The 18,424-nt window shown below is 45.0% G+C and overlaps 1 protein-coding gene across 1 annotated transcript in view; it reads right to left on the bottom strand.

Moving 5' to 3' along the window:
* Nucleotides 1-18,424, bottom strand: part of GRK4 (G protein-coupled receptor kinase 4) — a 208,588-nt gene that overhangs the window by 29,888 nt on the left and 160,276 nt on the right. The window contains exon 5 of the mRNA XM_066573064.1: nucleotides 5,710-5,810. Within this exon, the coding sequence (XP_066429161.1) occupies nucleotides 5,710-5,810 (101 nt within the window). The remainder of the gene's footprint in view (nucleotides 1-5,709; nucleotides 5,811-18,424) is intronic.

Genomic DNA, 18,424 nt, shown 5'->3' with positions numbered 1-18,424 from the left:
GCCAGTGACCTAAGCGTCTGGGTGTATATCTAACTATACGCTACAATCTGGATCAATATCATCATTCATTGAAAAGGTCTCAAGTGGAAAACAGCAAACGTAACTGCAACCAGCGAAAAAGACACACATTCCATTCACACAGGAGAACACATGTAATCAGCGCTGCTGCAGATCCTGATATAAAGGTCAGCGGCGGAGGCTAATCATTTATAAACTGCTGCTGCGGAAAACCAGGGAACATTCACACTGTACACATGCATCCCTAGAACACACACTTCTAGATATGGCCTCCATGCCTTCTACAACTCACTGCCTTCGCTTGCTTTCCACTACTGTTCTGACAACTTTTAGCTCTACTTGAGGGCAGGCACGTTGTGGATTTTTCGCAATGGATTTGCATGCAGAACATCCGCAGCGCATTAGAGAAGCAGCAAAGTGGATGAGATCTTAACGAATCTCCCCACGCACTAACGTTGGGTTCACACGGGGCAGAATCGCAGCAGAACCTCCGTGCGGACTTTCCACATGGAAATTCCGCCTGCAATCTTAAGCCTGAGACTGAACAGCAAAGTGAACGAGATTTGCAAAAATCTCGTCCACACGCTGCGGCCAAGCCGCACTGATACTGACTAACCGCGCGGAATTCAAAGACGAGCCATGTCAATTGTATCAATGTTTCCACTGAAGACTCTCCTCTGTCTATGGGAGAGATGGTCGCAGCGGAATAAGCCGCTTTCAAAACCCGCACCAAATGTCTTGGGACTTTAGCTGCGGAAATCCTGCAGAATTTCAGTGCTGCCCCGCTGCAGACATTCCGCGAGACTTCCATGGGATAGATTTAAGGGGTTCTACCAAGATATAATATCCACAACATAGGAGATAACTTTGATTGTTGAGGGCCGGCCTGATAGCTTGGACCTTCACCGATCCTGAGAACGGGGGGTCCAGAATGGAGGATTCTGTGGTTAGGGGGATAACTTTATATCTTGATAGAATCCCTTTAACCTCTTAAAAGGGGTTGTGTGAGGTTAGAAAAACATGGCTGCTTTCTTCCAAACACAGTACACACTTATCCGTTGGTTGTGTGTGGTATTACAGCTCAGCTTCATTGATGTGAATGGGAGTTAAGCTGCAATACCAGATACAATCCACGGACAAGGGTGGCGCTGTGTTTGGAAGAAAGCAGCCATGTTTGTATAATCCTACACAACCCCTTTAAGGAGGTACAGTCACTAATCCGACATGTTTGCTTTAATAAATACTTGTATTAACCATGAAATAGCAATTCTGGAAATTCACATTGTGCTGCTCATCCGTTAATCCTCCTAGAAATGTAGCAATAAGATGACAACTGGGCGTTACCATTGCTCATGTCAAAAGGGTGCGCCCTGACACTGTGTGACACTAGCAGGACTAAATTGACTGGATGCACCCCTAGCTGTAAATTTAGTCATACATTTCTGGGAGTAATAGCAGAGGAACGGCACACCACAGAATACCAAGAAAAGTTGCTCAAAATTATTATTTTATGGGAAATACAATTATTAATCTGGACAGCTGACACATCTTCGTACTTGAGAACAGGCAGATTTTGGTGTTAAAGAGGTTGTGCCGAGTTATAAAGTTGTCTCACATCCACAGTATAACTTTATAGTCACTGAGATCCCCACTGATCCCGAGAACAGGGTCCGGTGAGTCACCAAGTGAATGGAGTGGAGGTCGTGCAGCCGCTCTATTCACTTCAATGACAGGTTGCTTGAACTCGGTAATCTCCGGGACTGTCATTGAAGTGAATGGAGCGGTGGCAAGCCTCCACAACCCCTGCATCATTCACTGGAAGACGAACTGGATCACCGCTCTCAGGATTGGTGAGAGTCCCAGCAATAGACCTCACTGATCATGAAGTCATATCCTATGGATAGGGGAAAGCTTTATAGCTTGGCACAACCCCTTTAAGAACTGCCGAAATCTGTTAATTTGTGTGTCATTGCACTCAGCGAGCCATATCTCTTTATTCCTCTGTCAATGTAGCTAGAAAAAGGCTGTTTTTTGTGGAATGTGTTGTATTTCTCAACGTCGCCATTTCAGGGTACTTATAAAGTATTAACATTTATTTTCTTGATGGGGGGGCAATGGAGAGAAGAAAAAAAACTAAGTCTGCCATTGTTTTTCACTTTTTAAATTCATGTCATTCACAGTCATAAATAACTGATCTTTATTTTAATGAACAGTGCAATTATGTAAATACCAAATATTTTTCTTTTTTTATGTTTTACTACTTTTGCAATAGCACATTTCATGGAAAAAAATATTGTTTTTAGGCTGGATTCAGACGAACGTATATCGGCTGGGTTTTCACGCCGAGCTGATATACAGCGTCTCTCTCTGCAGGGGGGGGGGGGGGGGGAGCCTGAAAGAGCCAGGAGCAGGAACTGAGCTCCCGTCCCCTCTCTGCCTCCTCTCCGCCCCTCTGCACTATTTGCAATGGGGAGAGGCAGGGTGGGGCTAATTCTCAGAACTTAGCCCCGCCCCCGTCCTTTCATTGCAAATAGTGCAGAGGGGCGGAGAGGGGGTGGAGAGGAGGCAGAGAGGGGGCGGGAGCTCAGTTTCTGCTCCTGGCTCTTCCATCCTCCCCCCCCTGCAGATGAGGACACCGTATAACGGCTCGGCGTGAAAACCGAGCCGATACACGGTCGTCTGAATCCACCCTTAGAGTGTAAAAGCCGCAAGTTTTGCACTTTTCCTCTCAATGAACGAGTCAATATTTATTTCATTTATTTTTTTAAACAGAACTATAATGGGATACATAAAAATTATGAATTAACTTTTATAATTTTCTATAGATGAGGGATGGGGAAAAAGGTGAGAAAAACAAGCAATTCTGCCAGTGCTTTTTTGTGTTGCTCACCATAAGGTATAAATAATGTGGTAATCTTATTATGCAAATAGTGATTCTGGCGATTCCATATATGTGTATTTTTTTTCAATACTATAGCAAAATAAAAACACTTTCTAATAGAAATGATTTATTCTTTTACTGTGAACTTTCATTACGTTTTTTCATTCTCACTACAGGAATCAAGAATGCAATCTACTGATCATGTATATAGTGCCTTGGTTTACTCAGTACACCCAAGTATTATTGCCCGTAGGTAATAAATTAACAGGCAACTTATTAGGTCATGCTATAGAAAGTCTGGGGGTCTTTGCTAGGCTCCAGGCTGTCATGGTTAGCCCTCGGTGTCCCACTATGGTGCCTTGTTGGTTTACGCTTTAAACAATGACTTGTTTAAGGTGATCCTGATATCCATGTGATTAAATTAGCTCATTGCTGCCCCCTATTTGTTATGCACGGTGTACAATCCAACCTGGAAAAGAGAATGACAACTTCTTTTGGTGCTCAAAAATTAGATTGGCAGATTTCAAAATCAGTAAAATATTTGGTTTTGCTGCAATGGGAACGTGAAACATGACAGGGAGCCGCTGCTAAAATGTGATGTGGGAATCCATTCTTAATGACTTTATCTCCGGTATTTAAAACACTAGTAGAAAATTCCATTACATCATGGAAAGAGAGGAGTGGTCGGCCCATAATGATGGAAATAAACAAAAACATATGCATTGCACAAACTAAACAAAAAGTACGCACAAGGCTTTCCCAAGAGGAGTCAAGAACGTAAAAATGGTAAAAAAGGAGGGAAGCAAATGATTAACATATACAAAAGCCATTATTTATCACAAAGTAAAAGCATCCCAGTTACCAAATCTACAACTACGTATCATATGCTGTATAGAGCCCCAATACACACCAATAACCCGGATTGTGTTGGATTAGAAAACAGGATAGATTACCAAAAGCATCGCAGAATTTCCTATCATTATCAACAAATTTATTCTCGTTACACCCAGATTCTAAAAATGCCAGCCTATCAAGCTGCAGGAAACACAACAAACAATGCGAGAACAACAGGGGGTGCCACAGGCAGTACAGGAAAGTGAAGTGGGCACTACACGCACATTAGAGATACTACATGTAGGAACAGCAGCTGGAAAATATATTTTATAGGTAGAGGACCACAATGCGCCCCGCGCGCTGCGCAGAGACCGTGAGGCGGCCCGCCCGCCACACAAAGACCGCGAGGCGGCCCACGCGCCGCACAAAGACCACGAGGCGGCCCGCGCGCCGCACAAAGACCACGAGGCGGCCCGCGCGCCGCACAAAGACCACGAGGAAAGCAGGGGCTGGACAGCCATTTCTCCCCCCCCCCCCCCGTTTGATTAATGTTAATGGTGGGTCTGTCGCTTCTTGGGTCTGACAGGGCGAAGTCCTTGCAGAGATGGGGGTCTAGTCTTGTAATGGCTAGCGGGTCTCCGAGTTGGGAGGTGGGCAACTGGAGGCAATTGGTGATATTGAGTCTCCCAAGTCAGTTGGCTTGCGGCGGGAGGCAACTGGAAAATTGGGTCTTCCGAGTCAGTTGGTGTGTGGCGGGAGGCAATTGGAAAATTGGGTCTTCTGAGTCAGTTGAGGGGCGGCAAAAGGCATTACGAATATTTCCCTAAATGGTGAGGCGACAGATGTTTTGGGTCTCCAAGGACTTCCCCTCTTTCGGTTTCATGGTTAAAGTGGGGGTTAACGATATGTTAATTCATGTAAAGTTATGTTTTAATAAAATGGCTGCTGTGGCCAAATTATCCAAAAGTTAAAGGATGTATTTCGTAATTCGAGAAGGTGGTGGGGAGATTGGTGGAGATATAAAACGAGTAAGATTACAGCTTGGAATGACTCTGTTATACCCTGGTCATGAGAATGAGGGGTCCACAGCACTCATTCAGCATTGTGGCTCTTCAATGTCTTTGCCTACATAGTGGCCTCCAGGCTACCATCTGTGCACGGGACCTGAAGCACAGCTCTTTTTAAGTGAATGAGGCCATGTGACCAGAAGCGCCACTGTGGAGGAAGAACAGTGAACGAGCTGCAGCCCCTTCATTCTCAGGATCGATGGGAGTCCTAAAGGGCAGATGGCATATCCTAAAACCCCTTTATATATCCTAAACCATTTATACATCCTAAACCCTTGTAATTTGGGGTTAGCAAGGTTGAAACCACCCAAGGCTAGGAATTTGTATCTCATAAACAGATCATCAATCGCAGAATTATAGAACACGCAATCATTTTGCAGTTACAGAAGTAAAAAGTATCATGTAGATGGATGGATCCGTGCTGTAGAGGTCTTAGGTCATTTCCAGACATATCAACATTGCCAGATATTTTCACATCTGCCGTTTTCGGAAAAACAGACCTCAGGAGCAAAAGATGGGTGGGAGAGTGACATTTGTAGTCTACAAATCTCCGTACTTGACATGTAGCTACGTCATACACAATGATTTATTTGTCCTCTAATAGTAAATCTGTACAATGTACACATCCAAATGTGCCAAACATTGCAATTAAAGCTGTGTTATAACCTGCCGCTATAGAGCTGCAGGTTAAACTGGATCTCTTACAGATTCCACATCTAATATACTAGACAGTAAGTCATACTACCTTGGCTGTGCACCTACTGAAGTGGCTTTGAGAACTAACTCCCCCATGAGGAAAGAACACAAAAAAAAACATGAACCCCCCCCCCCCATGAGAAAAATCCAAAAATATTACCAATGCAATTCTAATTCCAAGGTATTTCATATTTTTCTCTATGTCCAACCTACCTAGTGCAGTCTTTAAAAAGCTCCTTACAGGGACTCTGCTCCAGCCTCTCCTTACATTCATGTACGGTGTCCTGAGGTATTTCCGGCAAATGGGCTGCAGACTGGAGAGAAACAAAGAACATTGAATTACTGATAGGACATCGGCTGCGTTTACAGTTTAATATGTAAAATACTCTATAAGGTTCTGTTCACATATCACTTTTTTCTCTCTGTTAGGGCTGACACCCACTGGCGATATTTTCTTTCTTGCACTGCGAAAGCACAGGAAAACTCTCGCCTCGCAGCGCAAGAAAGATGCCGGAATAGAACCGGCATATCGCTAGTGCTTTCAATGGGGCCAGCAGCAGCAGCGCTAGCCCCATTGAAAACATAGGGAGAATGCCACGGACTTCTGCCACCGCGGGGATGAAGGAATCCTCTGCCACAGCTGTCACAACTGTGACAGCTGTGGCAGAAGTCCGCGGCATACTATCCCATTGCTTTCAATGGGATCGGCACTGCTGCCGATCCCATTGAAAGCACTGCTTTCTGGCAAGCCCCGCAGTATGATTATCGGGGAAGGGCTTGAAATATAAGCCCTTCCCCGATAATCATCAATAAGTGGTAAAAAAATAAATAAAAATTACTCACCTCTCCGCCGCTCAGACGCGTCCGCCGGCTGGCTTCCCTGCACTGCTGTTAAGCTCTTTCAGCAGGTGGGGATTTAAAAATCCCCGCCTCCTGAAAGGGCTGTGCTGATTGGCTAAGGGCTCAGCCAATAGCAGCTAGTGCTTAGCTATTGGCTGAGCGCTCAGCCAATGACAAATAGCCCATAGCTATTCATTCATGAATAGCAATATCTTAGCTATTAACTGAGAATAAAACTAATCCTAAACTGTTCTTCAACTATATAAATTAGCAACAAGATTAAAACGGAAAGAGCTTTAAAAAGTAATGAAGGAAAAATAGTAGCGGATGACGAGGAGAAAGCAAATTTGTTACATAGTTTTTATGCCAGTATATTGAATCAGGAAAATAAAAATGACAGGTGAAATGTAGAGTGATAAAGTAAGCTCTCCATTAAATGTCCCCAGTCTAAGCCAGGAAGAAGTGCAGAGCCGACCTAAAAAGATTAACATAGACAAATCGCCAGGTCCTGATTGGCATATAGCAAATATAGTGCATATATTTTTTTTAAAAAGGGGGGGGGGGGTCAAAAATTGAACCTGCACTACAGGCTGGAAAGTTTTACTTCTATTGTGGGTAAAATGTTTAACCCCTTAACGACCAGCCCATAGTGTTTTTACGTCCTCCCGAAGTGGGCTCTATTCTCTGAGGACGTAAAAACATGCTTCCTGCAGAGAATAGTGCCCCTCGGGATGTGGACGTGACAGCTCCATGCTGTCGGTGTCCGCAGGTAGCTGACAGCATGGAGCTGTCATCCCGGGCTGTTCGGAGCCCCCCCCGGCATTGCGATCGGCGCTATGCAATGTATAGCGCCGATCGCAAAAAAGTAAACAAAACTGCAAAAAAAGTGACATATTCAGCTGCTCTGATGGATCGGATCCATCGGAGCAGCTGAAACTACTTACCGAGGTCCATCGCACGGCTCCCCGCTGTCCCGATGCTCCGGGCCCCGCAGCCGTCCTTCTGCGCATGCGCGCCAGGCGGCATTACGTCAGCCGCATGCGCAGAAGGCCCGGCGGCGCGGGAAATTTAAAATCTCCTGGCTCCCGGCTCCTGTAGGTAGCCGGGAGGCAGGAGATGTCAGCGGGGACTGCGGTGAGCGGTCCCCGGTACCGCGATCGCCGTTATCCAATGGTTAGCGGCGATCGCGAAAAAGTTTTAAAAAAGTCAGTTTCACCTCCCCTCATGGATCGGATCCATGAGGGGAGGTGAAAATACTCACCCCCAGTCCTCAGCGGTGTCCCGATGTCCCGGGACCCGAATCCCCGTCTGCGCATGCGCGCCCGATGATTGACATCGGGCGCGTGAACAGACGGGCTCGAGCCCCGGGAAATTTAAAATCCCTCTGCTTCTGGCTGCCATGTGTAGCTGGGAGCAGAGAGATTATACCGGGGACATGATCACTGTCATCCAATGGATGACAGTGATCATGTAAAGTGAGAAAAAAGTGTAAAAAAGTAAAAAAAAAAAAAAGTAAAAAAAAGTTTTTAAAAGTTTAAAAAGCGTACGTTTCATCTCCCCTCATGGATCATATCCGTGAGGGAGGATGAAAGTACGTACCTAAGGCCCCCAGATTTATCCGCGGACCTTACCACAGCTTCTGCACACGCGCCCGTCGCCAAAATGGCGGGCGCATGCGCAAAAGCTGTGGATTGCCAGGATAATTTAAATTCTCCCTGCTCCTGGCTACAAAACGTAGCCAAGAGCATGGAGATTTAATGGGGGTCCGCGGTGAGCAGTTCCTGGTCACGTGTTCGCCATTATCCAATAATGGCGATCACGTAAAAGTTAAAAAAAAATTTGAAGTTTCATCTCCCCTCACTGATGCGATCGGTGAGAGGAGATGAATCTTTTTACCGGAGGCCTGCGTATTTGAATCCCGACGCGATCTTCCTCCGTGGACCTTCCAGGATTCTGCACATGCGATTGCCGGCAAAAAGCCGGACACATGCGCAGGAGTCAGGGAGCCCAGGAAATTTAAAATCTCCTTGCTCCCAGCGACCAACGGTCACAGAGAGCCTGGAGCAGTGACCAGGGGCCTCGTTGAGCGGTCCCCGGTCACGTGATAAAAAGGTAGAGATCTACCTTAGGCCGGTCTCACATGACCGGATAGGAATGACGGATTCCGCATGCGTCTGATCCGTGGTAATACGCAGATCAATCGTATCGGATTACACAATTCCGCTCACATTAGCGGGTTGGAATTGTGTAATCCACTCGCAGAAAAGAGAACGCAGCAGGTTCTATTTTACTGCGGATATCGGCAACATAGAGCCCATTGTGCTCCATGGTCATGGATATACCCGCAGCCCATACGCAACTACATTGTATACGGGCTGCGGGTACCCGCGTCATCGCTAAGCGATGGTGCGGGAAATACAAACAAAGGTGTACTGTGCATGACCGCCTGTGTGAGTAGGCAGTTATGCGCAGTACATTACGCAGCCGTACGCAGGGTCACAGCCGGGCTCACAGATGGGATCCGCTGTGGGCCTCCGCAAGCGGATTCCGCCTGCACCCGCGTGAGCCCGGCGTTATTCAGACCGCTACCTGTGATACGTATTTTACAAGAAGCCCCGGGAACGCTCGCTTTCCTGCAGTTCCAGGAGCACCTTGTTGAGCGCCTTCTGTGTGAGACCGCCGCACCTCATCAAGCTTACGGAGACTCACGGAACGCCACTTTTTACACCCCATACCTGCCACTGAGGTCACGAAATACCCCCAAAAAGCATGAGAGGAGGGGGGGGGGGATACCCGGTTTTATTGCCCCATGGGCCCATTCAACCAGCCTCCGTAATTACCCCTGTCTTCGGAAATACTACACAGTTCACATTTTTACTTTTATCTAAGATTTGCGAACGCCAAAAAGGGCGCTGAGGGGGAGGGGGGGGATTTTTAGGGAGTCAATCTTTATTCTGTACAAATAAGCAATGGGGCCTGGAATTTATTCAGTTGTGCCCTAAAATCCAACAGGTGTTCCGTCCTTTATAGGCCTTGCCATGCGTCCTGTAAGTAGATTAGGGCCACAATGGGTATGTTTCTGAACTCGGGACAAACGGGGGTATCCATTTTGGGGTGAACGTCTTCATTCCTATGTGCACTGTACAAAAAAACTGTTTTTAAATTGAAAAAATTGCCAAAAAAATTGAAAATCGTAACTTTTTCCTTCTGCTTTGCTTAGATTCATTCAAATACTGTGGGGTCAAAATACGCAGTACACCCCTAGATGAATTCGTTAAGGGGTCTAGTTTTCAAAATGGGGTCATTTGAGGGGGTTCTTTATAGTTTTGGCCGCTCAATGGCTCTATAAGTGGGCAATGGGGCCTGGAATTTATTCAGCTGTAACCTGAAATCCAACGGGTATTCCTTTCATTGTAGGCCTAGCCATGGGTCCTGTAAGTCTATTAGGGCCACAATGGGGATGTTTCTGAACACGGGACAAACAGGGGTATCCATTTTGGGGTGAAAGCCTTCATTTATATGTGTGCTGTACAAAAAAAACTGTTTTTAAATTGACACAATAGCCCAAAAAATGAAAATCCTATTTTTTTCCTTTTGCTTTGCTTAAATTTATTCAAAAACTGTGGGGTCAAAATATGCAGTACATCCCTAGATAAATTCGTTAAGGGGTCTAGTTTTCAAAATGGGGTCATTTGTGGGGGTTCTATATGGTTTTGGGCGCTCAAGAACTCTACAAGTGGGCAATGGGGCCTAAAAGGACTTCAAGCAAAATCTATGTTCTGAAAGCCACCGATTACTCCTTTTATTTTGGGCCCCGTTGTGCATGCGGACATAAGATTAGGGCCACAATGGGTATATTTCTGAAAACAGCACAAACAGGGGTATCCATTTTGGGGTGTAAGTCTTCCTTCATATGTGTGCTGTACAAAAAAAGCTGTTTTTAAAATGACAGAATTGCCAAAAAAACAAAAATCCAAATTTTTTCCTTTTGCTTTGCTTGAATTTATTCAAAAACTGTGGGGTCAAAATGCGCAGTACACCCCTAGATAAATTCGTTAAGGAGTCTAGTTTTCAAAATGGGGTCATTTGTGGGGGTTCTCTATGGTTTTGGGCGCTCAAGAACTCTACAAGTGGGCAATGGGGCCTAAAAGGACTTCAAGCAAAATTTGTGTTCCGAAAGCCACCGGTCGCTCCTTTCATTTTGGGCTCCGTTGTGTATCCAGACATAAGATTAGGGCCACAATGGGTATGTCTCTGAACACGGGACAAACAGGGGTATCCATTTTTGGGTGCAAGTCTTCCTTCATATGTGTGCTGTACAAAAAAAGCTGTTTTTAAAATGACAGAATTGCCGAAAAAACGAAAATCACAATTTTTTCCTTTTGCTTGGTTTGAATTCATTCAAAAACTGTGGGGTCAAAATATGCAGTACACCCCTAGATAAATTCCTTAAGGGGTCTAGTTTTCAAAATGGGGTCATTTGTGGGGGTTTTCTATGGTTTTGGGCGCTCAAGAACTCTACATGTGTGCTATGGGGCCTAAAAGGACTTCAAGCAAAATTTCTGTTTTGAAAGACACTGACTACTCCTTTCATTTTGGGCCCCGTTGTGGACTCAGATATAACAATAGGGCCACAATGGGTATATTTCTGAACACGGCAGAAATAGGGGTATCCATTTTGGGGTGTAAATCCTGATTTTCATGTAAACTATAGGAAAAAAATATGTCTTTAAAATGACAGATTTGCAAAAATATGAAATTTTACTTTTTCTCCTCTAAATTGAATTAATTCCTGAAAAAAAACTGTGGGGTCAAAATACTCATGACACCCCTCAGTGAATACATTAAGGGGTGTAGTTTTTAAAATGAGGTCATTTGGGGGGGTATCTATTATTCTGACACTCATGAGCCATTCCAATCTCGGCTTGGTATAGGAAAACAAAGTGTTCCTCAAAATGCTAAAAAGTAATGTTAAATTTGTACGTCTCCTAAATAGTTAAAAAAAAACGAAAGTTTTTCCAATGTGCGCCCAAAATAAAGTAAACGGGTGGAAATATAAATCTTAGCAAAAATTTCTATATTATGTTTGCACATATTTAAGATATTGCAGTTGGAAATGTGAAAAAATGACGATTTTTTCAAAATTTTCCCAATTTTGGCGCTTTTAATAAATAAACACAATTTCTATCGGTCTATTTTTTCCGCCTAAATGAAGCACAACATGTGGCGAAAAAACAATGTCAGAATCGCTTGGATATGCAAAACCTTTCTGGTGTTTTTCCATGTTAAAGTGACACATGTCAGATTTGCAAAATTTGGCCTGGTCATTAAGGCGCAAACAGGCTTGGTCACTAAGGGGTTAAAGGGTTTTTGAGAGATGCTATCCTGGAGTACCTCAAGGAAAATGGCTGTATAACTCCATATCAGCATGTGTTTATGAGGGGTCACTCCTGTCAAACCAATCTGATCAGCTTCTACGAGGAGTTAAGTTCTAGACTGGACCGGGGAGAGTCATTGGATCTTGTGTATCCGGACTTTTCCAAAGCGTTTGATACTGTGCAGCATATAAGGTTGGTATATAAAATGAGAATGTTTAGTCTGGGTGAGAATGTGTGAAAACTGGCTCAGTGATAGAAAGCATAGGGTAGTTATTAATGGTAAATACTCTGATTGGGTCACCATTACTAGTTGGGTATCACAGGGGGCAGTATTGAGTCCTATTCTTTTTAATTTCTTTATTACCCAAGTTGTGGAGAGATTTACAGTAAAATATCAATATTTGCAGATGACACAAAACTATAAAGTACTTAACACAAGAGGGAACAGAATGCGGTTGCAAATGGATCTGGATAAATTGGGGAGGAAAAGTGGCAAATAAGGTTTAACACTGATAAATGTAAGGTTTTGCACATAGGAAGGGAAATACATGTCACCATTACACACTAAGGCCGCCTGCACACGGGCGGAAATCCCGCGGCGGGATTATCCGCGGGATTTCCGCCACTGAAAGCCTGCATAGGAGTGCATTACAATACGCACTCCTATGCAGACGGCCGAGGTTTGGCCGCGCAAAATGTCGCGTGGCAAACAAACCGCGGCATGTCCTATTTGTGTGCGGTTTGAAAGAGTCGAGCCGCCTGGCACGGGTGAGTACGCGCTCCTGCCTGCAGGCGCTGGGGTCGGGTCCCACGGCGAGGATTCTCGCCGCCGGATCCAACCCGCCCGTCTGCAGGCGGCCCAAATGAGAAACCACAGAATTAAACCCGGACAGGGAAAAGGACTTGAGGATTTTAATTAACTGTAAGCTTAACTGGAGCAACCAGTGTCAGACAGCTGCTGCCAAGGCAAATAGGATCATGAGATACATAAAAAGAGGTCTAGGGGCGCATAACGAGAACATTGTTGTCCTCTCAACAAGTCACTGGTCAGAACACACATGGAATATTGTGGACAGGAGGAAATATCAGAGCTTCAGCGGGTACAAAGATGGGCAACTAAGTTAATAAATGGAATGGGCGGACTACAATACCCAGAGAGGTTATCAAAATTGGGGTTATTTACATTAGAAAAAGAGACGGCTGAGGGGAGACCTACTAACTATGTATAAATATATCAGGGTACAATACAATACAGAGATCTCTCCCATGATCTATCTATACCCAGGACTGTAACTAACAAGAGGGCGCCCTCTATGTCTAGAGGAAAGATGGTTTCTACAAAACATAAAAGGGGGTTCTTTACTGTAAGAGCAGTGAGACTGTGGAACTCTCTGCCTGAGGATGTGCACTTGCTTCCTTTTTATATTGTCTGTTGGAAGTTGGCCTCTCCCTCTCTCCGCCCCTGGGCGGAGGCTTTTATTTAGAAGTCTGGCAGTGACTTGCAATCACTGCTAGTTACTGGTTTCCCTCAGTGAGCTAGCTAGCCTGCCTCTGTCGGTCTCCTGCTCTTGTCAGCTTGTTTGCTATTTCTGCCAGGTTATTCCATCTGCCTCAGGTCTGCTTTGTATTTTCATGTTGGTTTATTACATCTGCCTTTTCTGTCGTTATTCTGCCCTTTCCATCAGGTACGCCAGCGTCCCTTCTCGGTCCCTAGCGAGAGTAGGGACCGCCACCCAGTTGCCCGCCTGGGGTTAGCCAGGAGTGGAGGCAAGTAGGCAGGGACAGGGATTGCGGGTGAGATCAGGGCAACCCGGGCTGGCGAATCAAGGGCAGTATACCGTAACACTAATGGCGTCAATAAAGGGATTTACAATTCCATATCATCATACTGTAGCCGTCATAAACTCAATTATATAGATTTACAGAGTGCCATTATGATGTGCCCTAAATGATGGATGGGTGTTGTCTGTAGGACCACCATTAATTGACTCTTCCGTGTGCTGTACCCATTGGTATCCTCTCAGTTGTGCTTGGCTTAAAGGGGTTGTCCCGCGAAAGCAAGTGGGTCTATACACTTCTGTATGGCCATATTAATGCACTTTGTAATGTACATTGTGCATTAATTATGAGCCATACAGAAGTTATCAGAAGTTTTTCACTTACCTGCTCCGTTGCTAGCGTCCTCATTTCCATGGAGCCGTCTAATTTTCAGCGTCTAATTGCCAAATTAGACGCGCTTGCGCAGTCCGGGTCTTCTTTTCTCAATGGGGCTCCGTGTAGCTCCGCCCCGTCACGTGCCAATTCCAGCCAATCAGGAGGCTGGAATCGGCAATGGACCGCACAGAAGCCCTGCGGTCCACCGAGGGAGAAGATCCCGGCGGCCATCTTCAGAAGGTAAGTAAGAAGTCACCGGAGCGCGGGGATTCAGGTAAGCGCTGTCCGGTGTTCTTTTTTAACCCCTGCATCGGGGTTGTCTCGCGCCGAACGGGGGGTGGGGGGTGGGGGGGGGTTGAAAAAAAACAAAAACCCGTTTCGGCGCGGGACAACCCCTTTAAAGAGTAACTGTCAAAAGTTTTAATAAGCAGGCATCCAGGTGCTGAAATCCCCATTGATTACTGACATAAAGGGGCTTCAGGCTAACTTGAGTGCTGTGCTCACTATTCTTCGGCTGTTCTTAGCAGCTGAAGACAGACTCATAGAAGTCTATAAATTTCTAGGAGCCAGTCTTCAGCTAACAAGAACAGCTGAAAAGTAATTGGTACAACCAAAAGGTGTAGTGTTCAGATAAACCCCGCAGCCCCTTTATTTCAGCAATCGGCCGTGGTCTCAGCACCGGGACATTCACTGGTAAAAACTTTTGACCTGTCTCTGTAACATGTCAAAAGTTTTAACAAAGTGCAGTTACTCTTTAAAAGCTCCAGGATGGCCAACTCTATGTCTTCAGCGTGAAGGAGAGTATGGTTGATAGGAGCTGAAGGAACAAAATGCTCAGAAGAATGCCCTGCCCCTTTTGTTTTAGTAATCAAGGTACTGAGAAAACACCACTAAATGGTGATAAGCAAATCGGTAGCCCATCCCCGGCAATGACCACAAATGATATGTATACATGATGCCACTGAGCTTGAGAGATCCTTATGGTGTGCAGCTTCAGTTTACCTACTTGCAGGCCCTACCCACAAAACTCATAACCTTCCAGGTCTTTACAACTGAAGGACCATTATCCCCATGTATACACACCTGTCAATATTTGCACTGGAAAGGTAATCCACCCAGTGGCTTTTAAACTGTTGACCATATGAAGATCAGGTATCGGGCTCAAGTCCAGGAGTTGAGGGAAAAAAAGTGTTTCTCTTAACTCTTTGGGAGTATATTTAATATTTTTCACACATACATAGGGATATGATTTCTGTTTTACAGGATAACACCAAGAGGGGGGTATTCATACCGGACTCTATCTTTTCTGGTAATACTTTCATTGGCAAAAAACAATGCACCAAGAAGGAGTTGTTTGAATTGGATGAATCTTTACATGTGTGAATGTAATGATGATATATCTAGAGAGAACGAATAAGTTTATTATGAGGCTCTAGTACTCTGTTAGGTTGGCCTCAAGCCAGGATACACAATGAGATACAGTTAGGCATGAGGCATACAGGCTCCATATGTTATCCTGTGGCATATTTGGCCACAGATATTGCAACTGGGCCTCTAAATCCTGCACACTCGTAGGCTGCCAAACCTGGCGTTCCAGTTGGTCCCATAAATGCTTAAATTGGCGATAAATTTGTGTAATCGGGCAGGCCAAGAAAGTGTGGTAACCTGGTGGAGGCACTCCTTAGAAATCTTTGCTGTGTGTGGGCAAGTATTATCCTGCTGAAAGCCCTGCCATGAGAGGCAAAACATGTAGCCACAGGATTTCCTGCACATATCACTGAGCTATTAGTGTCCCTCGTACAACTACTAGGGGTGACCGACTATCGTATGTGATGGCCCCCCAGACCATCACACCACCAGTGTGTCACTCCACAGCAATTGAGCGCTCACCACAAGGATTGAAGCGCTCACCACAAGGCCTCCATACTCAGATATGACCATCGTCAGCTCTCAAACATAACCTGAATTTGTCACTAAAGCAGCAGTGCGAGTCCAGGGTTACCATCTGTGACTAGATGGTGGACATCGAAACTGCTGGATCTGCTTGTCGAAGGATCAAACGATATTTTCAACTGGTGGTCTGTTTAGACCACTCAGAGCCTGTTCGCCATGTGTGCGTGTCCCCACGTAACCACTGCCCCCAAGATCTCCTAACAGCTTGGGTAGAACACCCTAAATGGCGGGCAGTTCCTTCATATGACCATCCTGCTTCTCTCATTCCAATAGCAATTCGACAATCCTGTTTGGGTACATGATTGTTTTCATCAGTGACTGTGTACAACTTAAACTAGAAGCATCTGCAATATTTTTTTAAAGTTGAATGCTATTTCACAAGTTTTGCAACTTTTTCTGCAGGGACACTTCTACCGGTCAAGACTGTTGCAGGACTGTATGTGTGCATCATTTTTTAGAGCAGAAAACTCATTGCAGTAGCCAATATTACCAAAGCGACTGCAGTCAACCAAGCCAGGGCAGTTGTATGAGGCCTCCTACGTGTCCTTCCCGCTGTAGCAGTTATTTTCTATAATTAATAAGGCTTCTCATCTGGACTGAAACACACAAGTACGCCTGAAGCTGGCAAGTTGTCGAATATTATATGTTCAGATAATAAAATACAAGGAGGAGGAAGCATTTTAAGCACAAACATCTGAACATGACTTCCTAGAAGTGTGGGACCTCCGGCATCTTTAATGACAGAACTGGTGTTTTTGTAGTTTTTTTTTTCTTTCTACTCCACAACAAATGACATAGGTGGAAATGAGGCCTCGCATTATGACCTCCAGCCTCTGCAGAAGGTATGTGCATTTCTCAGCAGCTATTTCCATCTAAGGAAAATAATAATGGGCTGGCTCAGGTTTCTATTCGATCTGGAAATATCCCAAAGCTTCACGTCTCCAAGAAAAAAAAAAGTTGCATGGGAAGAAGAGAAAAATGCCAGTTCAATAGGAAGGAAGGGAGTGGCATAAATAATATCCAAAAAAACAAAGGTTGGTAAAGGACAAAGGCTAAGAAAAGAATCAAGTGACGACGCAGAAGTGGACGTATGCTGACAACACTGCCAGAAGCTGCAGAGTGAAGCCTTCAGGGTCTGTATAAACGGGAATTCCCTCAGGTTGCAGCTGGAGCAGGGCCCATAATATGAAACACACCCACGTCATTTTCTATAAGGCAGCGACGTAGACGAACTTCAGTGGCGGCAGCCAAGAGTTGCTCCTTTTCCTAAATATTCTCTTGTTTATATGTGGAAGGGCAATGACTGCAGAGTTAGAAATAATATCAGTAATTTACAAACACAGCTTACAGAATTACTCAGGCTCTCGAAGAGGAGGAAAACATTTTCCCCGATGGCATGGCTATTCCATAGGTGTCTGAATTAAGGTTCAACCCTTGGGACCCTCACGGAAAACCAGAAGGGAGGTAGTCACAGATGTGTCCACTCTCACCATTACAGTCTATGTGGGATATGAAAACAGCAGGGTTCAGACATGTCAACTCACCCAGTTTTACAGAAAGTCACCTTATTTTTAGCCTTCCTCACCCAATCACCCTGTAATATATATAGGCCCAGACTGGCAATCTGCCTGACCGGGCAGATTCCTGATGGGCTACCAGTCATAAGGGGTTGTCAGATCTATCAGCGTCCATAGAGCGCCAACATACTTGGAAAGTGTGGTAGAGCAGAGAGCCATAGACATCCTGCTCTACCGTTCACTGTTCTGTAGGCCGCTAATGCCGGGACTATAAACAGGAGGTGAGCGCCCCGGCATATGTGGCATGATGACATCACGCCACCTACACCAAGACGCTAACAGTGGATGAGGAGGCTTACCGGGCCATCAGCGGTTAGGTGAATATAAGTTTTTTTTTTGTTTTTTTTTTTGCAGAAGACATTACTGTATAAAGAGGCAATGAAAGGCAATATCAATGTATAGGGGGGCACTGAGAGACACAGTTACATATAAGGCGGCACTGCGGGGCATTATTCCACATATAAGGTGGCATTGCGGAGCATTATCAATGTATAGGTGGCACTATTAATGTATAATGGGACACTGAGGGACTATTACTGTATAAGAATGCATTAAGTGGCATTATTAACCCTTTGCAATCCAATTTTGGATTCAGGGTTTCCTAGGGGGGGCTTTCTTTTTCTGCAATTATACAATGGCGCCATCTGCTGGCTAGAGACAGTATTGCTGTATGGGACATGCTGGAGAGGCCTCCGACAAACAGAGCGGCCAGTAATATATAGTAAGAATACCCTGCTGGACGTCTTCCGACATCTGAGCTCTACAGCCTTCAATCAGAATGTCTTCAGACGTCAGACAGTGGATTGGAAAGGGTTAATGTATAAGATGGCACTGAGAAGCATTATCCATGTATGGGGGGGCACTGAAGGGGCATTACTAGTGTATAAGGATGCACTAAGGGCTCTTTTACATATAACGATTATCGTTCAAAAGAATCGTTGAATCATGTGAACTTGAAAGATAATCATTCAGTGTAAACACGACCAACGATTAAACGACAAAGAAGAATTAGCTTGCTTCTTGTTT

This window comes from Eleutherodactylus coqui, chromosome 7, assembly GCF_035609145.1.
Source record: "Eleutherodactylus coqui strain aEleCoq1 chromosome 7, aEleCoq1.hap1, whole genome shotgun sequence".
NCBI classification, from domain to species: Eukaryota; Metazoa; Chordata; class Amphibia; order Anura; family Eleutherodactylidae; genus Eleutherodactylus; species Eleutherodactylus coqui.
This window is presented reverse-complemented; position numbering and strand designations above follow the sequence as displayed.